This window comes from Tiliqua scincoides, chromosome 2, assembly GCF_035046505.1.
Source record: "Tiliqua scincoides isolate rTilSci1 chromosome 2, rTilSci1.hap2, whole genome shotgun sequence".
NCBI classification, from domain to species: Eukaryota; Metazoa; Chordata; class Lepidosauria; order Squamata; family Scincidae; genus Tiliqua; species Tiliqua scincoides.
Window position 1 is genome coordinate 152,070,180 of NC_089822.1, and position 27,944 is coordinate 152,098,123.

The window sequence follows — 27,944 nt, forward strand, 5'->3', positions numbered from 1 at the left end:
CACTCCTGCTGTTGCGCCCCGCGCCTCCTCCTGTGCGCCCACGGCGGACACTGTCCCAGGGTCACAAGCGTGCCCGCGGCCGCTCCCCCAGTGACTTCATGCCCGCGCGCACAGCAGCTGCCCCTGCAGTGGCTCAGCTGCGGGCGAGGCGGCGACTGTGGGAGGAATTCAGCAGGCGGCGCTGCCTCCTGCTGAAACCTGCGGGCGGCCCGAGAGGCGTCAGAGAAAGCCGGGCGGGTCTCCTCCGTTCCTCCGCCCCCTTCGGGAGAGGACTGGGCCCGGCTCAGCGGCCTAGCAGCGGCGGCAGCGCTCTTCCCTTCCCTGTAACGCGCCACAGACACGTGTGTATGTGCGCGCTCGCGGAGCCTTCGCGGGGACCGGGAGAACCCCGGCTGGTGAGTGGGGGGCGGGCAGATCTGGGGTGCTGGAAGGCTGGTGCCCAGCCGGGGTGGGAGGGAGAGCAGAGCTGCCCGGGACTGGGTGAGTCTCGGGGCTCCTGGACAAGCAGGTTGGCCTGCCTCACTGCGCGTAAAGGCGCCCCCTTCTCCTCCCGCCCTGTTATCTCCGTGTGAGGCTGCAATGCTATCTACACTTACCTGGGAGTAAGCCCCATTGACGTGATGGGACTGACTTCTGAGTAGACAGGCATAGGATTTGGCTCTGAGACTACAATCCTATCCACACTTACCTGGCAGTAAGCCCCCTTGATTATAATGGGGCTTACTTCTGAGTAGACAGGCATAGGATCGGGCTCTGGGGCTGCAAGCCTATCCACACTTTGGTGGGAGTAAGTCTCATTGCCTATCAAGGGACTGATTCCTGAGTAGACAGGCATCAGATTGGATTCTGGGGCTACAATCCTATCCACACTTACCTGGGAGTAAGCCCCATTGACTATAACGGGACTGACTTCTGAGTAGACAGGCATAGGATTGGGCCCTGACTCCTTTCGGCTGTGGTGACCTGGGCAGGCTGCTGCAGACCGTGCAGTCGAGACGCCCTTCTTGCGGTTCTTCTAGCCAGGCCTGCGGGTCAGGCTCCGAATTGAGGAGGGTGGCAAGGACTGCACTCGCCCAGGGAGCAGGCCCTGGACGAGATCTTCTGAGCAAGCAGAGGGGTATGGCTGCCCTTGGCATCAGCGTGGTGTCTGCTGTGCTGGGGCTCCCTGGAGGCTGCTATTGCTGACAGGGGCACCATCGCCCAGGAGGGAAAGAAACACTTCTGCTCCCCATGTGTGGCGGTGATTCTGCCTGGGTTGCCATCCGAGTCTGAAGCTAGTTGTGTCGAATTCTGCCGGGGGAGGAAGGAGGCCTATATTTCCTGCTTCTGTTGCTGTAATCAAGACCAGAGGGTGCCAGAGCATTTGGGCCCTTAAAGGTGAGCTAGAATGAGGATAAAGGACATCATTCTCTTCTACTTCCTGGCCTGCTGGTCCTGCCCCTCTCCTTGCCCCCCTCCTAGCCAAGCCCTCTGTCCCTTTTGACACACTAGCTGAGAAGGAAGCACCACTGCGTTTACTCATCTCCGCATGGACTGCTCAGGAAATATTGACCTGAGTGTTCGTGGCTGTACCTTGTACCTGAGAAGCTTGTTTTCAAACACACATTGGTGGTGTCCCCCCTTAATGATTCGGCGTTGCTGACTTGCTCTTCGGTCCTAGGGATGCACAGGCAATGCTGCACACACAGGCATGCACATGCACACACTGCCCCCCCCCCCCGCCACATTCCTTTTCCTGTGTGTTGCTTGTGTCCTTGCTTCTGGGCTAGATGCTGCTGTGGCAGAAGTCACAGTCCTACCTCACAAAGGAAGGTTTGTCTCAAATGTGCAGAGCAGTTCTCCACCCAGGTTACAAGCTTAGTTTGTATCTCCCTGATCCTACTGGACTGTTAGATATTTGCTGAGGGAGTTGTTACTGGGAGCCAAAATTTCTCAGAACTCTTTCAAGGAGTAGCCAGGCAAAGTGCATGTCCACACTGCCAGATGTAGGCTGGAACCAGGAATTAAGGACTCTTGCTCAGGACCCATTTTCTCTTATCAGCCAGAAGCTTTTAAAGTGTGAATACCCTTTCTTTATGTGCTGCTGCTAACCTGCCTACCTGAAGATGTGTTAAATCTCACGTCTCTGAATTAAAGGCTGGTTATGTATGCTGTGTTCCAAAGCAAGCTACCTTGTGGCTTGGATTGCACCAGAATGCAGAGCAAAACTGAAATGCATAGTTGCACTTTTGTAAACTGATACTCTGTTAGTTTATTTAATGTATTTTTACCCCACCTTCCCCCCCAGAGCTTATGAAGACCTTGTTTGCTAGAGGTCAATATAAACACTGCTCCAACAAACCTCTTGTGCAGACATGTTTGCTTTTCTTCTAGAGACTTCTCACTGTGTTGGGGATATGGAACATAGTTGAACCAGCAGAATGAGGAATGCTAAAAGATGTATTAAGATGTGTAAAAACTTGCAAAGACTGTAGTTGAGTTGCCCAAATCAGGCTTTCATGGCCTGCAATGTTTCATATTTAGATGTATATGTTATGTAATTTTTGTTTCACTTATGAAAATATTTGTCATGACTTTTAAAGTTTCTAGCCCTTATGATAAGAGAAGTTGGAAGTATGGGGAACGCTATTTTAATTGCTGCAAAAGCAGCAAGATCTCCTGGGAATTCTAATGGTGGTTAGGAGGCAGGAGTTGTATGCTGCTCTAATGAATTTCTACTAAAGATTCCACAATTTGCAATTGAAATACATTGGAAGCACTGACATACTCACTTGTAACTTAATAAATTCTGAATATAGAACTTGCAACTGTGTTGCAGATTGTTGGGTAAATGTAGACTTTCTGGTAACAATGTTGTTGAAATCAAAACCATGGTTATGACTTTGAATTTCCTTTTTAAGTCACTTGGCCGTCTTAACCTTTTAGATCTTTTTTTTTTTCTTGCAGCTTTGCCTTGCAGACACAGTTCCCTTGCTAGCAGGGCAGCTCTTGCCACCACAAGGTGATGCACCATGCCCATAGTGGACAAGCTAAAAGAAGCCCTAAAGCCTGGGCGAAAAGACTCTTATGATGATGGGGATCTGGGCAAGCTGTTGGCTGCTTCTGCCAAGAAGATACTGTTGCAGAAGATTGAGTTTGAACCAGCCTCCAGAAGCTTTTCCTACCAGTTAGAGACCCTCAAGAGCAAATATGTGTTGCTGAACCCAAAAACAGAAAATCTTAGTCGGCACAAGAGTTCTGAGGAAGGCTCCATCCGGAAGCAAGGTGCCTTACGTGCTGTACTCATTTCCGGGGGGCTAGTTTTCTTCTTGCTGTGTCTGACCTTGCTGTCTCCTTTTCACTGACAGGCAGCGAGCATGTCCTGGGAAGCGATGGGGTGCCAGCCCCACAGAAGGTCCTCTTTCCCATGGAACGTCTTTCCCTAAAGTGGGAGCAGGTGTACCGTGTCGGAGCAGGCCTCCACAACCTGGGCAATACTTGTTTCCTTAACTCCACCTTGCAGTGTCTGACATACACTCCACCTCTTGCCAATTATCTGCTTTCCAAGGAGCACAGTCGTAGTTGTGAGTGCAGCATTGGACATTTGGGGTGTTCTCTTCTGTACTGAATGGCTGATGCTCCAGGCTGTTGTGGAGCACACAGATGGACCAAGTTCAAACATTTTCCTAAACTATGGTTTATCTGAGTCTCATGAGCCTCAGATTTGCAATACAAACTGAAACTGTAAGTTGCAAATTTTGTTGCCTCATGTGCAAGCTATGAGCTTGTAATAATAACACTCAACCATGGTTTAATGTGATGTTTGAATGTGGGTATGTTTTCCCACAGCATTTTGGAGAGCAAAGGCTGTAGCAATTCCATGCTCTGCACCTTAGTGCTACTCTTCTAAGATTTGATCGTTTGGGACCTGGAACAAGAATGCATAACAAACTATAATAATAAAAGACAGTAACATAGAGCTTAAGAGACTGACAGCACGATCCTACATAAGTGTTTGGCCGGCACAAATCCCTTGCGCTGGCCTGGGAGTGTTGTGAACGTGCCATAAAGCACGTTCACTACTATGGATTCGGGGAGGCCGGCACAAGGGCATGCACTGGCATCTCCATACCATATCCCCACCACACAGGGATAAGTTCACAGCAGCCTGGGGAGGCCAGTGCGGGAGGTTGGGGAGGGCGTTTTGCAGTGGGGAAAGGACAGGAAGACTGGGTTCAGGAGGGGGTGGAACCAGCCCCTGAAAATTAGGCTAGATCCTAATGCCCCTTCTGAACAACCCAGCATTACACCAGGCTGCTTGAATCTGCACCAGTGATTTTGCTGGTGCAGATACAAGTAACCCTATTGCTGTGGCTGAATAATTACTCGGGGGAAGGGGACATAAGTCCCCTTACTCTGAGTTGCACTCCATTCACCTTCGAACCTGCACTGGATACAGCACAGACTAGTTGGGCTGCTTGTTCCAGCACAGATTTGGATTGAGCTGTGAGCCATGGATTGAGGGACGTCCTCGGTTCAAATTTTGCTTCTCTAATGCACTTGCCAGATGCTTTAGTCAAGCTACGTTCTCTCTACTCAGTGTCCCCTTCCCCAAATCTACTCTATGCAAATACAGTACTAATAGTGTCGGTTTTCAAACTCTCTAGGAATTTGAACCACTCTAAGTCATTGCTGGGGCAGGGGGGAGGCAGTGGGGGCAGGGGGAAGGCAGTGACGCGATCCCCAGGATCACGCTGCTCGGGGCTGCAGGGGCTTGGCTGTACTTACCAGAGCCTCCTGGGGGCGCTGGGAGCCCTGCGCAACTGTATGCAGGGCTCCCCAATGCTTCAAAAGTGAAAGTGGAGAGATCACGCTCCACTTCTGGTTTAGCGGAGGCGGAGCGTGGTCACTCCACTTTCGCTTCTAAAGCCGTGGGAAGCCCTGCAGACAGTCGCACAGGGCACTCCGCACCCCTGGGAGGCTGCAGGAGGCTCTGATAAGTACAGCCAAACCCCTGCAGCCCCCTGAGTGGCACGGTCCTGGTGATCATGTCACTACCTCCTCCCTGCTTCCTGGCTACCCCCGCCCCTTAACGGGAAAGAGGCCAGGGGCCCTCAGGCTGAGGTGTCCTGATGCCCCAGTTTGAAAAGCCCTGCCTTATAGGGTGATTGTAAAGATTACAAGATAATATATGCAAAGAACTTTGAACATCTCACAGCACAAATATTAATATAACTCTTCAGTGAAGCCCTTCCAAATCTTCTTGTATAAGAAAATCAGGCACTACCTCATGTTTCAAATGCTCAGTCTTCTCACAACTAAGAAGGATCCTCTTCTGTTGCACTATAACCCAACATGTTTTGAGATAGTAGGTAGGACTTAAATGATACAGCATTATTCAGCACTTGTTTTCATGTTGTGGAAGTCCTGGAGCAATACTTTCGGCAAGAGTAGTTGCACTGTACCCAGCTGCATAGGGGTGAAATTCTGCTTGTCAGATTAGGGAGATGAAAAGGGCAGAGCATGTGCATGTGCAGTGCATCCTGACCCTCCACAAATAACAATCTGCAGCTGCTTTAAAGGCCTGTGAACTCATCCTTGCATTAAAGGGCTGGTGGCCTGTGCCAATGATGGCAAAGAATCAGAGCCAGCACTTGGTTGCATGAGAATTGGTCATCTAAGAACTCATCCTATTAGTAGTGCTTACTCTTCATTGAGAGAGTGGGCCTTCATGATTATGTTGCGTGGCAGAAAGTTATCCCTGCAACTAGTGATATGTTGGAGATATTTGGATAAGAGCAAAGATTGTTTTGCACTAGAAGTTTTCTCATCTGCATAATTAGCAACATCACTGTGTTTAGCCTGCTGGACTGCTCAGCAGAAAGTGTCACATTTCAGGTGCTCTGGTTTGTGAGGAAAAGGAACTCAGGAGGTGGCTGTGATAGGGTTGGAGAGCTATTCAATTGACCACCATGGCCACAATATAAACTTCAGCAAGGTGAAAGATTCCTGTATGGGAAAGCAGATATAAGCACAGCTTTTGCATTTGTGAGAACACACCTCCAGTCAAAAAAGGGCATAATCCTTGTTTCATATTCTGCTTTCCTCTGCAGAAGCAGTTCAAGAAAAACAACAACACTGCAATAAGCAGTAAAATAATACATAACAGTAGCTGCTTTGGGTCCCTTTGGGGAAAAAAGGCAGGATAAAAATACCGTAAATAAATTTATAGTGCTTTCTGGTGTGCAAAGTGCTTCACATGTAGTACTCTTGATGTTGTCCTTGCATCAACCCTGTAAGTTAAGTAGTATTTTTCCTATATTGTGACTGGGGCTGGGAAGGAGTAGCTTGCCTAAGGTTATCTTGTAAGAATTCAGAGGCAAGATAAATTACAAGAACAAAACAAAGAATATAACAGTTTTGTTGACTTGTGATAGATGTGCAACTGCTGATGGAGATTTCTAGTAAGTAGATAAAGTAAATAAATAAGTAAATAACAAATAAATGTTAAATAAAGTAGGGCTGCAATCCTATCCACACTTACCTGGGAGTAAGCCCCATTGACTATAATAGACTTACTACTGAGTAGACATGCATAGGATTGGGCTCTAAATCAAGAGTAATACTTGATAGTCATACTAAAGATGACAGAAGACATGTCTTTTGTCATCTTTAGGCAGGGAAATTATGTTGTATTGGTTGGCCAAATGTCTTCTGCTAGGCTGAGCAGGACAACAGTGCAATCCTCTGTAGGTTGTTCTGCCACATCAGTTTTTGATACAGTGCGAGTCTCTGAAGGGTGAGAGTTCATGCCTGATTTCTTCTCTTCTAGGCCACCAGGGAGGTTTCTGCATGATGTGTATTATGCAGAATCACATGATACAGGCTTTCGCCAACAGTGGTAATGCCATCAAGCCAGTGTCCTTTATCAGAGACCTTAAAAGTAAGCAGAAGAAGGAACTTTGTTTGGGGCTGAATGGTGGCATGAGAGGGAGGGTAGTTGAAGACCCTTGGGTTGGCCATAGTGGTGGTGTCTTGTGTTTGTATGTATTGTGTATTGTACTTTGCATGGTCTGGAATGATGACTTTATTGACCTTGTCTGAGGTTTTTAGACCTCATAGCTGTAGAGGGATGTTTGAAGACATGACAGCAGTATGTGTGTGAAAGTCACAACCTAGAGATATTTGGATGTTGTTTTTCTTTCAGCCGTTCACTTTCTGTCTAGAAATATCTCAGAACAGACAAAAATGAGATTAGAATGTGCTATTAGCCCTAGTGATTATAATTGTACTTAGTTATGCTGAGTGGAGAATTAGAATTTCCTTGCTGCAGAATCTTGCTGCAGTTTATATGAAGGGGTTTCTGATCCTTTTGAGCTTCAGAGAAGAGAGTGGATGATAATGCAGTTAGCCAATGGTGTGGGATCTATGCGGAGGAGCATAAGAAAAAAAATGAGACTGTTATCTTCTTCACCTGACAGAGATTGCTCGACACTTCCGTTTTGGCAGTCAGGAGGATGCTCATGAGTTCTTGCGCTATACGATTGATGCCATGCAGAAGGCCTGCCTCAATGGTTTTACAAAGTAGGTACACTTCCTGTCTCTGTGGTTAGGAGGAACTAATATCTAGACTGAAGGAATGGATAGATTTATGCAACTTATATTCCCCCCCCCCCACCTCCATGCAGGGAGGTTAATGAAAGCATGAACACTCGCATGCCCTTGCATAGAATACAGGCAAGGGATCCTGTGCATTCTCAGTAAACAGCTATTCAACTGCTGGCAGTCATCTCTTTTACTTCGAGAAAAAAGAGCCTGTGCACTAAACAAGCAGCCTTATCAAGGGAGGAAGGCCCTTGCCCTGGATTCTTAGATTGCTCCTGTGTCCAAGCATTTGTGTGTAACTGTACTAAAGTCATTCAGTTGGCTTCAGAAGTTTGTTATTTTTGTCAACACTGGCACTTGTCTCTCCAGGCTCGATCGTCAGACTCAGGCTACTACATTGGTGCATCAGATCTTTGGTGGCTATCTTCGATCTCGTGGTGAGTGAACCTGCTGATTATTGTTTATATTTATCTAGCACTGTTCCTCTAAGGAGCTCAAACCTGTGATGTAAGCTAGGCTGAGAGATAGTGGCTGACCCAATGTCACCTGATAAACTTCATGGCTGAGTGGGGATTTGAACCCAAGTTTTCCTAATCGTAGTCCAACCATTGCACCGTACTGGCTATGCAGGTATTCTTGAGGATATTAGTTGAATCAGAACCTGGTTATTTTTATTCTTTGATTAGGATCTGTTGGATTGGTCATGTTACCACCCTATGCACTTTGATTAAGTCTAGCGATAATACCTCAGCTCCAGGGTAGATGGACTCCAGAGTAGCTCCAGAGTACCAGAGCTCCATTGATCAGCTAGAGTTCTGCAGGGCTAACTGGACATTCATCTGCAGGTTCCTGCTCTCCAAATACCACAAGAGTTTCCTGCTGTCTTCTTCTGTCCTCTATTGAGTTAGTAAAGGGGATAGTGGAACAACTGCTGATTTTCCTGGATTTGAGAGAGAAGTGTGGCTTCCATACTGCTATGAAATGTGTCATTGGAAGATAGCTTTGACACAAAAATAGCTTTGGGTCATTGAAAGATAGCTTTGACATGCATTCTGCTTTCTTTGCAGTGAAGTGCTCCATGTGCAAGAGTGTTTCAGACACTTATGACCCCTACCTGGACGTGGCTTTGGAGATCAGGGTATGCCCCAATTATTCAACTGGTGCAACTGCTTTTTTTTAAAGTTTCAGATCTAGAGGACAACACAACCTGGTAGTGAGGAAAAAATCTCAAACATGCATACAGTTTGCAGGTTTGTAAATATGAATCCCATTCATCACCATGGAGGTTTGGAATATAATTTTTAGAAGTTTAGAGTCTAGAAGCCAAGAATTACATTCAGCTTCTTAAGAGTAACTGATTATGGGACTAATACTTTTGAGAGAAGGTTTTTTCAGTGTTACCATTCCCCTGTAGTAGGAGGGTGCTTCCATCTCTCTAGGAAAAGAGAGACAGCTGCACATGCCACGACATCCAAACTAGATTATCAAAAACTGGGAGAAAGGGATTGGATGAGACAGTTAAGACCATTCTAAAGGATTGGGATGTGTCCTCTCAGAGGAGAGCCTAACTCTTTCTCATGATTTACTTTGCAGAGGATAGTATTTGCCTATTGGCTAGAGCAGCCATTTTCAACCACTGTGCCATAGCACACTGGTGTGCCGTGAATGGTCTGCAGGTGTGCCACAGGAGTTTTGGGAAGGGTCATTTATTAGTAGGGCCATTGGGAGATGTGAGTCCTCCACCAACAGCATGGTGTGCCTTGTCAATTTTCAAAAAAATTGATGGTATGCCTTGACAATTTCGGTACCTTGTCAGTGTGCCATGAGACGAAGAAGGTTGAAAATCACTGGGCTAGAGGGTAATGGTCACCTGGGAGTGGGCAACTTGGGATACTGTATGAGACTGTTCTCTCACTGGTTGTGGGATCATGTAGGAGGCTCTTCTGCACTTACCTTTTCTTTCTTTTATTACAGCAAGCTGCTAACATTGTGCGTGCATTAGAGTTGTTTGTAAAGGCAGATGTGCTGAGTGGGGAGAATGCCTACATGTGTGCCAAGTGAGTTCCCTCTTCATACCTGTTCCTATCCCTTCCCTCCCTGAACAATTATGCCATCTAAACCAGTGTTTCTCAACCAGTGGTACAGGTATCGCTAGTGGTACTTGAGGTGTTGTCTGTGGTACTTGCAGGATCGCTGGACACCTGAGGCCCAGCAGCAAGACACACCAAACACTGGTAGGAGGCTCCAAAGTATGCTTTTTCCATACTTGATAAAGCCCTCCTATCCACCCTGAGCCTCTTACTGGTGTTTGTCACATTTAATCTGGTCTCCCAACCCAGAAGTAACTAGCAGTAATGTCATCGCCAGTTATTTCCAGTGGTATTTTGAAAAGGTGGACTGTGTGAAGTTGTACAAATGGTTGGCAACCTTCAGTCTCGAAAGACTATGGTATAAGCCTACAGCCCCTGGTATTCCCAGGCGGTCTCCCATCCAAGTACTAACCAGGCCTGACCCTGCTTAGCTTCCGAGATCAGCGGAGGACAAATGTTGAGAAACATTGATATAAACTGAACAAATTCTTAGCATGGAACCTCTGATTTAGAAGGCCAGACAGGTCTGTACTGCTTCAGTGAATGCTGATTTGTTGAAAGCACACTATAGCAAAGGAAGTGGGAGGTGGAGGCAGGTTCACCTAACCACATGCAGATTTGATAAGAAGGGGGGAGTAAAGGAGAAGGAGGGGAAATGGCATGTTCCTGCAGAGTGTATGTTGTATTTGGTACACCCATTTTCTACCTGAAGCCACACCATTTCCCAAAATATCTAAAGACTGTGGTGCAGATGACTAGCTTGAGCACTGGAGAGGAGCCCTTTCACCAGTTCTCTCAAGGTGACACGTATGGAGTGCAATTGTGCAGGGAATGGGCACAATATCCCTCTGATCACAGCAAGGATGCAGTGTTCTGAATGAATTCTGCTTATTGAGTATGTGTGTACAGCGTTGCGTTTTTCTCTGCTTCCTGTAGGTGCAAAAAGAAGGTGCCAGCCACCAAGCGCTTCACCATTCACCGAGCGTCTAACGTACTCACAATCTCACTGAAGCGCTTTGCCAACTTCAGTGGGGGCAAGATTACCAAGGTGTGGAAATCTGTGTGATGGGAGGGTGGGTGTACTGCTTCCCTTTCATAAAGAAAGGAGGAGGAACACAAATGGCTAGTGTTCTGATCTTGCAGCAAACCTCTTAGAGTGAATACTTTTATGGCCTTGTAGAAACTAAGCGAAATCTTGGCAGATTGCCTATCTAAGGACCATTTAGGTTCACTCTTTTCCAAGTTACGGTTGGCAACCTTCAGTCTCGAAAGACTATGGTATAAGCCTACAGCACCCGGTATTCCCAGGCAGTCTCCCATCCAAGTACTAACCAGGCCTGACCCTGCTTAGCTTCAAAGATCAGATGAGATTAGGAATGTGCAGGGTAACATACCTATGCATTCACCAGAGAGAGAGAGAGAGTGAGTGAGTAGGATGGGGCAGATTACAAATGCATTTATTTTCCCTTGCAGGATGTGGGTTATCCTGAGTTCCTCAACATCCGTCCCTATATGTCACAGAGTAATGGTGACCCTGTCATGTATGGCCTCTATGCTGTGCTTGTACATTCAGGGTACAGCTGCCATGCAGGGCATTACTACTGCTATGTCAAGGTAAGGACTCTTCCTTTTGGCAGTTGGCAAAGATGGCAGCAGGATAGTATTTTTAGCACTGGGAGAGATGCTTTGCATCCAAGGCATTCAATTCAATCAGGGTTCAATTATGAAAAAAATAGATAATTTGCAGAATATTTTGCTGTTTTTTTATACCACATTCCATCCAAAGACCCAAAGCAGTGAATAAGAAAAATATGATAAAATTCATTACAAACCAATAAAGTGTTAAACAGTTTTAAAAAAAATACAGATACACTATCCCAGCAAAACAAATTAAACCAGCTTGTGACAAACTGTAAAAGCAGTATCCCCCTCAGCACTCTCCAAAGGCCCAGATAAACAAAAATTGCATTTATGCAGCTTTTATGGACTGTGTCCAAAACGAAGATTTGGCTGTAAGTAACAGCAGGCATCTGTGTGTGTGTGTGGGGGGGGGGGGAATGCGCTTTCTGTTTTCTTGCAGTATAAGAATTGTCATGCTGTGTCCAACCAGTGATCAAGTTCAGTATTTATATTTAACAATAGTAGCCATCCAGATGTCACAGGGGAAGTTCATGAGCAGGGCGAGATGGCATTATCCATCTCCTGAGGTTATTCTCCAACATACTTTGGTATTAAGCTGTTTGTGAACATGGATGTTGCATTTGTGGCTGTTACGGCTTGCAGCCACAGATAGACCTATCCTTCATGAATTTATCTAATCTCCTTTTAATGACATTTATGCTAGCCTTTGAAGTGCTTCAGTATTTTTTTTTTTCTTGCCCATCTGTCCTGGGGGAGATGGTTACAAATCCTTTCCTCTTCCCATTTTTAGGCTAGTAATGGGCAATGGTACCAGATGAACGACTCCCTAGTACATTCAAGCAACATCAAAGTTGTTCTTAATCAACAGGCTTACGTACTCTTCTATCTTAGGTAAGTGAGGTGTCTATGGCAGCTTTCTTCCTGCTCACTGCACCTGTTCCTTGGAGTGTCAGGCCAGAGACATGTGGCCATTCTGCTGACAAAGGGGGGTTTGGGAGAGCCCTTTTGAAGATGAAGGGCATGGCTTAATGATGTGCTGTCATAACAGCATGGCTTCTATTGCAAGTCTGTACAGCTGCATAGGAAGAGTGTGGCTGGCAAGGCACTCATACATGTCACTGTTGACAACGGACATTGATTCACATAGTACCTACAGTATCTGAACAAATTCAGTGTTCTTATGTAATCAGATCTTTTCAATCTCAGAGTTGCTTGTTGATGTTCTTCAGCTAACTAGATTTTTTTAAAGAGGAATCTATCATCTGTTTTTTTTTTGTCCTCTTTGAGGATTCCAAGCACCCAAAAGAATTCAGAGGGACCTGTTTCCAAAAGCAGTTGCCCTGTGCCCAACCGAGCAAGCATTGTCTCCGACCATATGAAGAGAAGCACGACCAATGGCACCCTTGCATCACCGTTGATAAGCAAAGTGAGTATCTGCATGGCTAAACAGGCTACCCACTAACCAGACCTGGCTGATATCGGGGCTGTGCGTACTTCAGACACACCTTTTTGCACCCATGTAATCCAGGTTCTTTCTTGAGAAAAGGCAAATTCCTGTGACCTGTGTAACAACTTGAGCGAGGGCACTGAAGCTCCGTTCCCAACTACTGAAAATCTTAGGCCTCGTCTGTACTTGCAGTGGAATGGTGCAATAAGTGTCTCGAGACTGACAGGAGAGATTACGTTTTTGAATACCCCCTGACATAAAAACACAAAGTGTCTTTGCCTGCAGAAACTGGCACAGCAGTGACTAGGCTGGGCCAACATTACAAAATGCAACACTCCTGCAATCTGAAGTGGTGCAGTCATTCTTCCATCTCGTTCTCTCATGTAGATAGATCGGGCCTTATTCAGCCACTTTGCTCTACTGAAATTTCAACCTGGGTAGTTCACACACTTTGAAGCATATCTTTCCAATCATAAGGGCAGGAAATGTTTTATTAATGAGAACTGAGATTCTCGGGAAGCTGTGTTCTACAGCCTCTTCCGCATTTTTGCGGTATGCAGCATGCTTACAGCCCTAGCTTGGGTCATGTTGTATAGACTGTATCATAAATAGGTTGGTGGAAATTGTGTTCTGTAAACTATCTATGGGTGGGGTAGTCTTCCCAGTTTGGTAGCAGCCACAACATTCTGAGAATCTTGAGTCTTCCATGGATATATATATATATATATTTTCTCTCTCAGCATGTTTGTGAACAAAGATCTTGGCAGTTTCATTTAGCTGTAATGGGTTAGCACAGGTGTTCCAGTAACTGGAGCATCTTGGTACTTGTATTTGGTGTTGCTAATTCTCACTAAGATGTTAAACTCTTTCTGGACTGTACCACTTCACTACAGGTGGGACATGATTGAATATTCTTCCATGTTGTTTCCCATGTGAGGGAGAAGGATTCCAGCCCGTTTGTGTCCCTGATGTGGTTGCTGTCTGTGTGTAGGAGTGTCCTTGGGTGGGTGAGAGGACTCCATGCAGACCCTTGCCTGAAGTGATAATTGTGAAGCACAGTTTTGCCACTTCATCTGCTACTTATGAGAACTAGGCCAGAAAGACCAGACTCTAATTGTAGTACCCAGCAGTCTCATTTCACTCCTTTCAAGCCGAATCTTGACAAGGATAGGATAATGTGTAAGGCAGCTTCCTTTAGTGCCTCCTGCAGGAAGAAACCTGGCCACAATCCATTTTTCATTTTGTAGTGTTAGTTTGTGTTTGTGATGTTTGTGTGAGAATGAGATGGCTGGTTTTGAGTGTGTAGTGAACTTATTATGCAAGAGCAGTACTTCTGTGCACTGTTGGCTCTTCTTGTCTTGCTCCAATGCCCTTACTTTTTTCCTCCACAGAGGCAAGTTGTGACTCAGGTCAAGAAGACTTCAGAAACTGAGGAACCTGGTGTCCCTGTGCCCCGCAGCTCCTTTTCTTCCAAGCCTCAGAATGGGATGCTGCCTCCTGCTAAACTTATTCCCACCTCGGGGTTCTTGTCTCCCAAGCTTCCCACCAAACTAACTTTCCTGGATGACTTAAGCAAGAGATCCAAGAAGCAGCTTCTCCTGCCACTCAAAACATCTCAGGACTTCAGTGAGTCCAGTAGTGTCAGGGTGGAGATGTGTAAGCAAAGCTCTTGGGAAGACAAGGGCTTGGCATCATCTCCACAGCTTCCAGCAACCCCTGTGGGAGAACCTGAGGCCAAAGTTCGTGGCGAAGGCACAGAGCTACCAAGCAAGGACTCATCATCCTTGTCGTCATCCTCTTCTAGCAGCTCCTCTTCCTCCAGCCCTGCACATAATTCAGTTAAGGGACTCCCACAGGTCACGATGAATGGCTACTGCTCCTCTCAGGAAACGGACTGTGCCTCTAGGAAATCTGTTTCTGAGGACTCCAAATTTGCGAAGCTAAAATCACCATTGCTGGCTAATGTGACCAACCTGGAGCTTGGGAGCACCATGTCTCCCCCACCTGCAAAGAAACTGGCGCTTTCTGCCAGAAAGGTGCGTTTCATGGGATTCCTCTGAGCTGGAGAAAAGGTTAAATGGGACAGGATAGGGCAGAGATGATCATCCTACAGTGCAATCCTATGCATGTTTACTCTGAAGTAAGTCAGTTTTGTTCAATGTCAGTTTTACTCCCAGGTAAGCACACATAGGATTGCCCTGTAGCAGTAATGTTTCAGGCTCAGTGGCATACCCTGCCGAAGCAATAGCCCAGGAAGATTTCTCACCTGTGAACCCCCTCCCACATTCTTATAAGTCTCAGACACTGGCTGAGTACCTTTCTTTTTAACCTCCTTTAGGGAATGCCCAGAGGCAATATTCAGGAAGTAATCTGTTTACCTCATGCTAGCATTCTGCACTGGGAGACCTGATCTCTCACAGGCCAGTGGTTCTTTTTGCCCCAAGATGCTGCACTGTGGAGGAGGAGGGATAGTTTCCCCTCATCCTCACCCCTTTGTGTGATGGGCCATGTCCCAAGTGTATGATGCTTACCATAAGGTGACACTTTCTATCTCACAGGGCCAGAGCAGAGAAACCCAGGGTGGTGCTTTTGACATACCACTGGGTGATGGGAAGGTGCTGGTTGATGGGTTTTGATGCTAACACTGTTCTGTCTTTTTTTACGTGTCCTTCCTTTTTCCTTTGTTTCTAACAACAAACACTTTTCTGATTCTTCTTCCCTTCCCTGTCCCACCCTTGCCTCTTTTTGTTTTGTCCCCCTCCCTGTCTTCTTACTCCACCCCTTGCCCCCTTGGGTCATGGAAACCTCTTTTTAGACCACCAAGTTTTTATTTATGTCGATAACTACAGGGCAGCAACACACTGCAGAAAGTGAGCGGCAGTGAGCGTCGGGCGCCGCCCCACTCCCCACCAGCTGCCACAAATACCACCCACCCTGTCTGTGCCGCTGAACTCGGCTATCCCAGGTAAGCAGTGCCCTGCAGGGTGATGGGTATCCTAGGGGTGTACTAGAAATGATCTTTGCTACATAGTTGTTTAAGGTCGTCAAAGTCATGTGTAGCAATAATCTCTTTTAAGATGGTGAAGAGATGTCATATGCTGTGACTCCTGTGTGTCCTTCTGGAAATAAGACTCTTTTATTCAGGACTCTCAATTGCATGTATATTTATGCAGATTTACTTGAGTAAAATGATGTTGACGGGAAGCCCAATCCTGTGCTCCCGGCGCCCAGCACTGTAGCGGCACTGAAAATGGCTGCCACTGCATCCTGCGCACATCTTGGGCAGTGCCGGGGGCTCCTTGGGAGAAGGGGACCTTCGTCCCCTTTCCCCGGGCAAGGTGAGTAGCCCTACAATGTAGCTATTCAATTCTATGGCGACCCAAGGATTGGCTTAGAGTTTTGAACCTCCATGTTGGGCCAGCAGCCCGTAACGGAGGCTCAGGATCCAGTGGAGCGAGGCTTCATGTCTTCAATCAGATGACTGCCTTAGTCACAGTGCTTGAGTGTGAGCTCTCGCACTGTCCCTCATATCAATAACTTTGACCTCCCCCATTCTTAGCATCCTTTGCTAATGCGTAGCAATCTGTGGCCTTCCTTGAGATTTGATGGTTCTTAGCATGGCTTAATTAAACCTTCCTGGAACAGATGTACACCAGGGCCTCCATATACTTTGGCCTTTCCAGATGTACACTTATCAATGGTTTCTTGCTTTCAATACTACCTTATGACCCTTCATTCCTTACACTTCTGAGTTTCAACAGAATTTGCAATTGTGTGGGATTTACAAAAGGTAGTGTGCTGATAAGTGGAACACTAATGGATAAGGGAATATCTGTAGGAGAATTGCGTTGTTCACAGGAGATAAATGGGAAGTGGTGCAGGGCACAGAAGCTTTCTTCATATTCTCTCCTCCCCTCCCAAAAAACACCCAACGCCCAAACATCTCTGGAACTCTCATGGACACTTCCTGAATCTTTATGACTATGGAGAGTAGAAATGAACAAATTCCAATAGTGTATCAGTGGAGTGATTGAGTTCAGCACCAAAAGAATTCCATAACAAGGAACCTGAAATTCTGCTACCCAGAGGATTCCATGCCTGTCTTGTGAAATGTGCAAGTTGACAATTCTGTACATGTGTTGAATTGTGATTCTGTTCAAATAGCTTTAACATCAGTTGAAGGTGATGTGGAGCCTTTAAAGAAACATTGAGTCTTAGAGGTATGAGGGATTTGTACTTCTTGGGGAAAAACGAAGAAAGCAATTCTCAATTTAAGTTACACTAGTCTGAGCCTGAAAGCAGCCAAATATGTTCAGGCCTGACTGATTATTCTTACCTATAAGAAATTGTAAGGGGTCCCCATAGTTCCTTGTATTTTGGAGGGGCTGAAATATGGCAAAGGCTCTTTAGTAGAACTGTGTTTGAACCAATCTCTGTAACGGTGAAATCGGTTTAGTCTTAGCTTTGATGTATCTGCTTTTCTCTAGGATGCTCTCATCTGCTTCCAAATCTTCAGCACCTCCACAACCAGCCGACAGCGCCTTTGTCACCTTTGCACCCTCACCCAGCTTCAAATCATGCTGCCCCTCTGCCACCTCTCTGTCACCACCTGCTGTGTCTAAAGAGACACTGAGCCACTCTTATCCAGACAAACTCAAGAGGCCTTTCTTTGCCAGCTCTAAGAAGAGAAAAAGGAAGCCGAACTTTCCAGAGGAGGAACAAGAGACTCATTTCAGCCCAGACATATCAAACATCAATGCTGAGGAGTCTTGGCTCTCCAAACCTCCCAAGAAGAAGAGGCAACTGAAGGAAAATGGCATAATCGTGGCCTCTCCTGTGCAGGAAACTGACTTGGTGGTAGTCAGGAAGGAAGGAAAGAAGGACATGGCAGAGAATCATGGGGCACCAGTTCCCAGTCTATCCAGTTCCACCAGGAAGAGAAAGAAGAAAAAGAGGTTGCGGCAGAAGGAGGAAGATGGTAGACCTTTGCTGTTCCCTGTGAACAGGTAAGAGTGTGTTTACTTGGCTGTTTTGTTTAAGGCCAGGAATTTGTCTGTTTCCTAGACATGAGTGGTTATCATATTGTTGGACAGACCTTGAATCATCTAGAAAGGCTGACTAATGGAGATATGGGGATGACATGGCCTTCGCCTTTCCTCTGGGAGAGAAAGCCATGAAGAGTTTACGCAAAGTTTACATTCTCTGGCAGAAGGGAGTGTTGCTGGTATCAATTGGTTTAAAGGCTTTTTGGTATTTCATCCTCCCCCCTTCCATATAAAAGTGGTCCCTTTGAACCTACTAGTGATTAGCAGTTTCCATATTTTTGCATCATTCCTTTCTACTGCCCTCCTGGCTCATGTTTAAATGACCCTTCTGCAACCAGGGTAGCCTGATTTAGATCAAGGTGGATTAAAAGAATTTCCCACATAGACATTTTTATATCTCCTTGGCATGCTTACATACTAATTGGTTGCTATAACAATTCTGTTTACATCTAAACTGAGTCTTTGTACTCTGTCAAGCAGCCATTTTCAACGACTGTACATTGGTGTGCTGCGAGTGGTCCACAGATGTGCCATAGGAATTTGGGGGAAGGCAATTTATTAGTAGGGTTGTCATTAGTAGGGTTGCCTACTGGCAACGTGGTGTGCCTTGTCAAAACCCTGATGGTGTACCTTGACTATTTTAGTGCCTTGTCAGTGTGCCGTGAGGTGAAAGAGGTTGAAAATCACTGCTCTAGAGGGATGGAGCACTGCAGTTGTGGCACCATTACAGAAAAGACTTTCCTTTTGGTTACCTCTAGACCAGGGGTGCCGAAACCCTGGCCCGGGGGCCACTTGCAGCCCTCGGGGACCTCCAGTCTGGCTGTCAGGGAGCTCCCAGTCTTCAATGAGCTTTTGGCCTTCTGGAGACTTGCTGGAGCCCGCACTGGCCCAACACGACTACTCTCAGTGCGAGGGCCAACTGTTTGAATTCTCGCACAAGCTGTGGGCCAAGGGCTCCCTCTGCTTCTCACTGTTTCACGTCTGCGAAGCAGCAGCAGCAGCAAAGGAAAGGCTGGCCTTGCTTTGCGCAAGGTCTTTTACAGGCATTGAGCTATTTCAAGACCCTCATTCATTCATGTATGTTCCATCTTTAATATATTCATTTATGTAAATTTATTTAAATTTTAAACGTAAATTAATTCTTTTTTCCCCAGCTCCCAACACAGTGTCAGAGAGATGATGTGGCCCTCTTGCCAAGTTTGGACACCCCTACTCTAGACCAGGGGTGTCCAAACTTTTTGGCAGGAAGGCCACGTTATCTCTCTGACACTGTGTCGAGGGCCAGAGAAAAAAAGAATAAATTTACATTTCAGATTTGAATAAACTTACATAAATGAATACATTAGAGACGGAACTTATATGAATGAATGGATTTTACTGAACGTTAATAATACACATGAGATCCAGAAAAGGGTGAGGCTTTTAAAATAGCTCCTGACCACACACCTCTTGCCCAGGAAAAATACAATACAAACATACACCAGCGTGGACTCTCTCCCCTTCCAAGGAGGAGCATGATTTTTTTTCTCTCTCTCTTCCATCCAGTGCAAAAGCAGCACGTTTCTTCCCATTAAAACAGAGTAGTGATCAATCCCCCCTCTGCCAGGCTGCTCACATCTCAAAGTGAAAGCAACCCACCCCAGTGATCTTCCCCCCCCCTCTGCCAGGCTCCCCCCTCCCGTTCCCATTCAAACAGACCTGCAAGGAGGCTGTAAAGGTGGTTGAGGAGGAGGCAGCCACACTGCAGAGCTTGCCCAGCAGCTTGTGATCTCGCTTACCCCAATCTTCATGGGACGTGAGGCAGCGACTGGCGGTCTCCAAGGCTTTCCCCAGCTGCCATGAGCATGAGCTTCAAGCTCCAAGCGCAGGCAGCAAGGAAAAGCCGCCCTTGCGCAAGACCTTTCAGAAGCCTGAACAAACGCAACATTTGCAAGTATTGCATTAGTTCAAGGCTATAAAAGGGCTTGTGCAGGGGCAAGGCTGGTCTTTTCTCTGCTGCCTGTGGAGCTTTGCAGACGCAAAGCTCAAGGCAGTGGAGAGAGAGCCGTGCTGGGAGCTTGCGGGCACCGGCGAGTCTCCAGCGGCCTGAGTGCCTATTGGAGAGGTGGGTGCTCTCTGGGGGCTGGATTAGGGTTCCCAGCGGGCCACAAATGGCCCACGGGCCGGGATTTGGGCACCCCTGCTCAGGACAAATGTCAGATAATGGCGGGATATAAATGTAGCAAATAAATAAGTAACGGTGGTACCCAGAGGAGTGGCTCCTCCAGGTGACCTCAAGGGCTGCTTCATGTGGGGGGAGGGGGGGAGAGAGTCCTTCAGATAGCCTGGCCTAAAGTTGTATAGGGCTCCAAAGGACAATACTGCTGCTGGAATAGCAGCAGCATAAAGTCAGACTTTCTGGCCCTGGTCACACATGTGCAGCTGCATTTTGAACCAGCTGCAGTTTCCATCTGGTCTTCAAAGGCAACTCCACAACGAATACATCACAGTAATCTCATTTTGATGTTTCCAGTGCGTAGACTAACATGGTCAGGTCTGACGGACTCAAGTATGGATGCAGTTTGTGCATCAGTCTAGACCAGGAGTCTCCAAATCTTGGCCTGGGGGGCCAGACGCAGCCGCAGCAAGCCTCTATCCGGCTCCAGCAAGCCTCTGGTCCCCTGCAAACCTCTGGCCCAGTCAACCAAATGTGACCAGAGCTGTGATCTGGTTGCGCTTGGAGAGTGTTCTGAGGGCTGGGGAGGCCTCCCCTCAGAAAGCCTTCTAAATGCCTAAAAACATCACTTCCTGGTTTACCTAAAAAACCAGAAGTGATGTTTTTGAGCCACCTGAAGGCCTGAGGCTTTCTAATGCATTTATTTAAATTTTATGTTTAAAATTTCTTTTTTCAGCCCTCGACACCATGCCAGACATAAATGTTTAGAGACCCCACTGCCACTGCCTGAGAATCCATCCCCAAATGTCAGGCTTGCTCCTTCAGAGAGAATGCAACCCCATCCAAAACAACTGACAATCCAGTGCATGATGTGCATGACCCCAGACCAACAGCAACTCTGTTTTATCCACATTTAATGTCAGCATGTTCTTCTTCTTCATCCGGCCCCTTACTGATGTCAGGTAGTGATTAAGTGCTCCCACATCTTCCCCAGCACCTGATGGAATACAGAGAGAGCTGGGTGTTGTCCTCATTTTGGTGACACCCAACTCCAAATCCTCTGCCCTCTCACAGTAGTTTCATGTAAATGCTGAATAAGACGGGACAGAAAGGAATTATGTGGCACACCAAAGGCCAAGGTGAGGAGTAGGAGGCCCCCCAATCCCACTTCCTGGAGTCTGCTGGCCAGGAAGGAGCACAGCCACTTCAAAACAGTGTCCCCAAGGCCCTACCCAGCCATGATTGACCAATATATTTGATAGAGGGTCAAGGATCCATGTATTACAGGCCATGAATGTCAACTTTGTTAGGTTTGTCTTGCACCCAGGTGTTATTTTAAACCACGTTAATTTTAAGGGTTAGTTAATATGGCTGCAAATTAAAAAACCCCGAAATCTGAATTTAAATTTTGAAAAGCAATTTAGAGTTTTTAAACCCTTTAATGTTTATTTGACCTGTGTGCAGCTGCTCTCCACAATGCGAGGCAGAAGTCAGCCTAGCACCTGTGCCAGTGGAGGAGTCCTATAGCTTGAAGAAGAAGAAGAAAAAGAAGCAGCAGCTGCCTTCACCGCATTCAGACAAAGGCAGCACAGCTGGAGAGAGCGAGCACCGAAAGCACAAGAGGAGGGAGAAATGGGGGGGCTCTTCCCCCAAAGTCAGCAACTCCCAAGAAGAACTAAGCGAGAATGGCCCTTCCTCAGCAAAAGGCAGCTCCTCAGGTTTGTGCTATAGAAGGAGTGGGCAAAAGGCATAGCCTAGAATCTGGGTGGTAGGAGAGATACTCACCATGATCCTGAACCAGGCCAGCCCTGCTGCTCACCAGAACCAGCATAGAGAAGATTCCACTTGCTGTGAGCTTTGGGTAAGCTCTCCTGTGAACTGGTTTTTATTTCCCAAGGAATAACAGTAGTTTCATACCCGGTTCCCTTTTAGTTGCATGAGAAGTGTTTACTTAATATTATTGGACTTCATTTCCATGAAAAACAAGTCAGCCAAATAAATATACATCCAAATAAATACAATAGAGATGTTATCCTATACAATACAATCTGTGACCATTAATTTTTTCCAGGTCTCTCCGTATTTGGGTTGGGCTGAGTGAGCAGTTGTTTCTTGGTGTACAGATGCTTGTGCCCACTCCTCACCTGGCTCAATTAGAACAAAAAATCCATATCAACTGCAGTTCTGAGATGAAAACTTAAGTTTCTGGTATGGCTCAAGTTAAATGCACCTTCATGATTAATCCTGGGTGCAAACTGAGTTACGTGATTTTTTAGTGTTTTTATTTTGGGGGGGACACTTTATGTGATGAAGAGGAGTCTGAGTAATGGAGGTAGTCTCATTGGGTATACAGGTATAACCTAATTATCCACTGATTTTTTGTATCTTCCATTTTATCTCAATGCGATGAGAAGGGCCCTTTAAATTAAAGGAAAAAGTCATTTAACAATAGCCTCATAAAGGTGAGGGAGGGCAGTCAGCTGACAATCCATCTATTATTCTCTCTCCAGGCACTTAGAACAGCTTCACTCCAAGGCAAGTGACCCTTCCCTTTCCCCAGGGCATGTGAAAGAAAGATAACTTTGCATTCTTTTCCAGGGCTGAGCTCTGGGTGAAGGGAGGGGTTGCTGGCTCAGAGTGAAGTCTTTCTAAGCGCCTGGAGGGAGACTGATTGATGGATTGTCTGCCTAATGACTCTGTTTTACATCACAAAGGTCAGCAAGGCTGATTTTAAATCGCCTGGCAAAGGGACATTGTTTTTTAAATGGATTTGCTTAAATGTGATTTTTGCCATCCATGTGAGTTCTGGGAACTGAACCCTCTAGAATAACAAGACTTAACCTGTATTTCAATAGTTCAAGGGGGTTAGGGGTTGGCATGTGTTCCCCTTGGGGATGGCAGGTTTGTGTCTTTACCTCTCTTTTGCCTTTACCTTTACATCCTTGGTGTGCGATGAATGATTTTCCTATTGGTCTTCACCACCACCACCAGCAGAATGTCCTTGGTTGCCTCAGTGTCATTCCAGAGTAGAATGCACCACTGACTCCTATCTTTCTGTTTTCCATAGCAGCATCAGCATGGGGTGGCCAGCTTAGACATGGGGACAAGTGCTCCATGCAAATCCTAAGCCCAAAGAAGGAAGTGGTGAAAAGTTGTGGGCAGTTTGATGTTGTCCAGGAGCTGCTGAAGGATTCTATGGATAAAGCTTACGGAAAGCAAGGTACTCCTTGTAATGTCTGGGAAAGGGAACCACCTGTAGGCAAATGTAGGCTTTCCATACCTTGAGCATTGAGTGAAGTTGGGAAAATACTATTTAGAGGGGTGTATGTGTGTTCAGTCTGTTGCTTAAACTTACGAGTTCTGTAATGACACACGCAACCAAAAATGCTTGAGAACATAAGAAGAGCCCTGCTGGATGAGGCCAAGAGCCATTCTCATTCAGCTTCCTATATCTCACAGTGGCCCAAACGACCCAGGAAGCACTCAAGAACATAAGATATCTGTATCCTGTTGCTGCTCTCTTGCATTTGTCATTCAGAGATAGGGTACCTCTAAAACCTGAAGGTTGTATAATATTCATTATAGCTTGTAACCTGTGATAGACTTTTCCTCTATAAATCTGTCCAATCACCTTGTAAAGGCATCTAGTAAAGGTAGCATCATAACATAATGTGGGAAAGAGTTTCACTGATTAATTTCATGCTGGGTAAAAGAAATTTCCTTTTGTCTAATTCTCCTGCCAGTCCATTTTAGTGGATGTCCCCTAGTTCTGGTGTTGTGTGAGATGGGAAAGAACTTCTCTCCAGCCACTCTACCCATCCCATGTGTAATTTTATAGCTAGAATAAGCATAACATCTCTAGATCTGCCTAAGTGTCCTGTTTCTGGTCTCAGCATCCTGCCCTTGCCTAGATGTTCATTGTGGGGAGGAATGTTAAGAGGGGAGAGAACAGGGCTTACAATCCATGGAAAGGAAGTATCATGCAGCCACCCACTCTGCTTCTTGCACATCTTTAGAAAATGCAGATAACATAGATGTTTAAAAGGGTTGGATTTTTGTCTTGTTTTTTAAAGCCATGGGAGCGACTTTTCTCACAAGGAAGGAAAAGAAACAGTTGAGATTTAGGGCGTTTTGAGAAGGTGTCCAAGCTTTACAGTAGAAATCCCTTAAGATGCTGATCTTGCAGCCCTCTGTGTGCTTCTGATGTGGACCACTTGCTAGGTTCCTCAAGGGAGAAGTGAGCATCTCAAGGCTGGAATGGTGAGCAGGGAGGAGGGCTGCCACACTTCCCAGCTTTTCTGTACTTCACAGTGTTGACCTGGGATGGTGAGGTGTCAGCTGTGAGCCGGGATGCCATGCGTGATGCTTTATGGTCCCAGAGCCAGAGAGTCCTTGATGATTGGGATGAAGAGTTTGACAGTGGGAAGGTAAGGAGCTGTTTACTTGCAGGTGTTGTCAATGTGAACGACTCAGCTTTCAGGATGGATTGATTTTAAATGGAGTTTCCTATCTTGAAGTGGCATGCAGTGCTTGTTCAGGAACTAACCGGTTGCCACTATAATAAAAAAAAAAAGCTAGTTAGCAACTAAATGGCATCTTTATATGACCTACGAGCATAATCCAAAACTTTTAGTCAGGCAGGCCTCAGCAAGCATCCAGACTTTTTCATAAGCAAAAGGTTGGTAGCTCTTGGGCAGAATAGTGTTTAGTAGTGAAATGGAAAATTGATGACCATTCTTTCTGGTTCAGAATAATTTTGAGAACTGAATAAATTAGTTTAGGTAGTTGGAGGGTATAAAATAGAGGTTACATTGCCACCCGAGTGGGCTCTGTGGATGATCCAAGTGAGTAATATACAGGGAGGTATTTTCTGGCTCTTAGCCCCTGTGAAGATGTGCTAGTTCCTGTAGTCCAACCGGAAGGCTGTATAATGAATTCAATATATTGTTGTATTTATAATGCTTAACCTCATGTCAGGTTTTCTTCCACATAGTTAATTTTTAAACAGAAAACTTTAATTCTGTTTGATGGTTGATACAGCATAAGACAGTGGTGCAGACTTAATGTTTTTATGTCCAGTTCACATTTCATATTAAAGCTAAAAAAAAAATAATTCCAATTTTAAATTGAAATTGTATTTTTTTAAAAATCTTGTCCACATTACCCCATTACTTTCTTGTTGGCATACAAGCTTGCTTTGCATACTGTATTTGGAGGTGATGGCAGCTTGAACATTAGAACTGGGACAAACATGCATTCTGATCTTGCCCACAGGTAAAGAAAAGCAAGAAGTTCAAGCGCGAGCGGAGAAGAAACTTCAATGCCTTCCAGAAACTGCAAAACCGACGTAACTTCTGGGCTGTGACACACCCAGCTAAGGTGGTTAGCCTGAGCTACCGGCTTTGAGATGGTGAGAAACAAGAGGGCAGTGTGTTTAGAGGGGATTCATTAACTTACAAGGATGTGGCTTCTGGTGAAAGCGGATGGAAAATTTAGTGGGTAGAATAGGAAAAGGGACTTGGAGTTTGGTCACCTGTATGAGGGGTAAGACAGTACTTTTAATTTCCCCAATAGCAAATGTTAAAGTATGTAGCAGAAATGTCCCGATTCTGTGAAAATATGCAGTATCCTTGCACAGGGCCATTTATTAGTTATCATTAGGTATCTTGGTCTGTCTTCTGTAAGCTTTCTTTGAAGACGTGCAGTATTGACATAGGATTGGTTATTGTATTTGGAATAATTATGGTATCATAAAATTCCTGTTTCTGTCTCAGGATTTGGGTGATGGCAGTAAGGGGAAATTCAAGTTCTACAACATGTTGTAATTCCCCCCCCCCCATTCCTGTGATTGTAGAACACATTGTGCCCTCCCTATGCATACTGAATTTTGCCTTGCCTGTTATCTGAACAGTGCAGTACAAATAGGTACAAATTTTCCAGTGATGCTAATCTGTTCATTCTCTCTCTCCCCCTTTTCCCCCACAGATGATTTCTAGACTGAACAGTACTCTGGTGACTTCTTTATTGTCAGCAGTTGCAAGCTGCCAACTCTCTTGAGTTTACATGAAAGGTTCTGTTCTTGCCCTGAGTGGGTTGCTGCCATCCTGGAGGACTCTGGATTTTCCAAGCAGTATCTAGAGAAAGCAGACCTCTGGCTATGAGGAACTGTTGTCTGTGGAAGGCACTATCTTAGGGTTGTTGTGGGCTCCAAGAATGGAGCAAGAGTGGAGCTCAACATCCTGGGCAGGGTGACCAGCCACCTGAAATGAGATTCCTCTGCTGCCTCCACCCACACTAGCCTAAGCTGGTGAGCTGTGATACCTCCTCTGCCTTTCCTGCCAGGCGAAGATGACGAGAGCTGTGTTTGACTCCTGAGAGAGGCATACTGCGTTGCCTGAAGTGGCATTCACCCCGTTCCATTTGTCCAGCACTGTCATTATGACCAGGATAACTTGCCTGGTCTTTCTCCACCTACCTGTATCCCCTGTCCATGAGATGAGCATGAAATGCTCTGTAAAAGATAGTTTTTCCAAGCAGTCCTTCGAGCCCCATTCCTGCTGAGTAGAACCCCTTGGAGCTGAGTTCTATGCAGCAGGGCAAGCTGTTGGTGGGGTTGGCCTGTGCTATACTTTAAAAAAAAAAATGAAATCACTGTCAGGGCCCCTCAAAAGGTGCTGCTTTAACCATGACAATTTCTCAGTGTTGTCCTGTATCCATAGCAGACGTACAGAACCTCTGAGTGAAGTAATGTATGTATTGCTGGGCTGTACCACTTCAAACTGCAGGTAGGGAGTCAAATGTTTAAACATTCCTCCATGTTAAAAAAAAAATCCTGCACCTACTAAACTTGGAGGTTTTTGTTTTGTTTTTATACAAAGGAATAGTTAAATATGAATTCTACACTTGCAATCTGAAGTTAAGCAGAAAGATGGTGCTGGCCGCTTTGTGCATGTTGTCTCTGTGCTGCCCTCTCCATTCAGGACAGCAGGAATAAGGCAAGCCTTCCTTTCTTCTGCAACACTCCCTTTGCCCCTGTTAACTTCTGAAGGGTCTCATTCCACAGTGTGCTTGACAGAAGCCATGGCTCCAAGAGGAAATGAGTATCAGTAGCAACAAATTTCCATCTCCATTTGTCTTATGGAGAGGCTGCCCGAAACATTGCTGTTTTGGCAGTAAGTCAGCATGGGCTAACTCCTGCAGGAAGCGCTTGCACTAAGCCCCTGCAGGGTGTCCCATTGGGTATTGCTGAGCTGAAGGGCTCTTGTTTCTATAGGGCTGGCTGGGTTTTCTTGGTTCACTTGCATTTGCTGCCATCTGGCTCTTACCTCAGTGGCTTCCTCCTGGACAGGCAGCTTTTACCTGTTAACTTCCCAAATGTGCATGATCAGTTTAAGGGGCAGGTCCATATGCACCCCACCCATTCTGGCTCCCTGCATTGTTCATCCATTTGACTTTGGCACCCTTTTTGTTTATACACAAACTGGGTGCAAGGGTTGAAAACCTAGTCTAATTCCCTCCAGCATGTAACACATCAAAAGAGTTACCAAACAGTTTTGGTTGTGCATTTACTTCGAGCTAACTTTTTTTTTCATTTGGGGAGGGGGCACTGAGGCACTTTGCTTCCTCAGCAGGGAGCAGAGTCTCTCCTAGTTACCATCTGGCAGTGCCCTTTTGCAGTCTCCTGCCATACAGGTCTAAAATACCTATGTAGATACTTTGAAACATGGGTACAGTTTGCACCTCATGCTGGGGCTTCTTGCACTAGCCCTGGTTGTAGCAACAGTTCATGGTGCAATAAAGGAATGTTTTTGTGTATGCCTCGTGTCTTATTCAGTTGCTCAATCAAGACTCTTATGATCTTTAGTAAACAGCCTTTGTTTCTGAGACTGTTGGGAATACTGACGGGCTGTGAAGAGGGACTTGATTTTCAGTCTTTGCTTTGCATCTATGGTGCAAGCATTATTAAGTTGAAGAAAATGATT

The 27,944-nt window shown here is 45.9% G+C and overlaps 1 protein-coding gene and 1 pseudogene across 3 annotated transcripts; one reads left to right on the forward strand and one right to left on the reverse strand.

Moving 5' to 3' along the window:
• USP36 (ubiquitin specific peptidase 36) lies at positions 1-27,777 on the forward strand. 3 transcript variants are annotated; one of them, XM_066615014.1, is made up of 20 exons: positions 1-395; positions 2,947-3,264; positions 3,348-3,563; positions 6,812-6,922; positions 7,461-7,563; positions 7,954-8,021; positions 8,652-8,722; positions 9,559-9,641; positions 10,611-10,722; positions 11,148-11,288; positions 12,106-12,206; positions 12,603-12,741; positions 14,154-14,798; positions 15,612-15,727; positions 17,250-17,768; positions 21,427-21,680; positions 23,030-23,182; positions 24,274-24,389; positions 25,237-25,372; positions 25,948-27,777. In XM_066615014.1, exons 2-19 carry the CDS (start codon positions 3,012-3,014, stop codon positions 25,366-25,368), a joined length of 3,333 nt encoding a protein of 1,110 aa, XP_066471111.1. In that variant the 5' UTR covers positions 1-395; positions 2,947-3,011; the 3' UTR covers positions 25,369-25,372; positions 25,948-27,777. The 3 variants fall into 3 exon arrangements, with proteins under 3 accessions (XP_066471111.1, XP_066471113.1, XP_066471112.1); XM_066615016.1 differs by having other exon boundaries at positions 23,033-23,182; XM_066615015.1 differs by lacking the exon at positions 1-395 and adding an exon at positions 745-1,377.
• LOC136642476 (5S ribosomal RNA) lies at positions 10,958-11,076 on the reverse strand (annotated as a pseudogene).
• Positions 27,778-27,944: the final 167 nt, after the last annotated feature.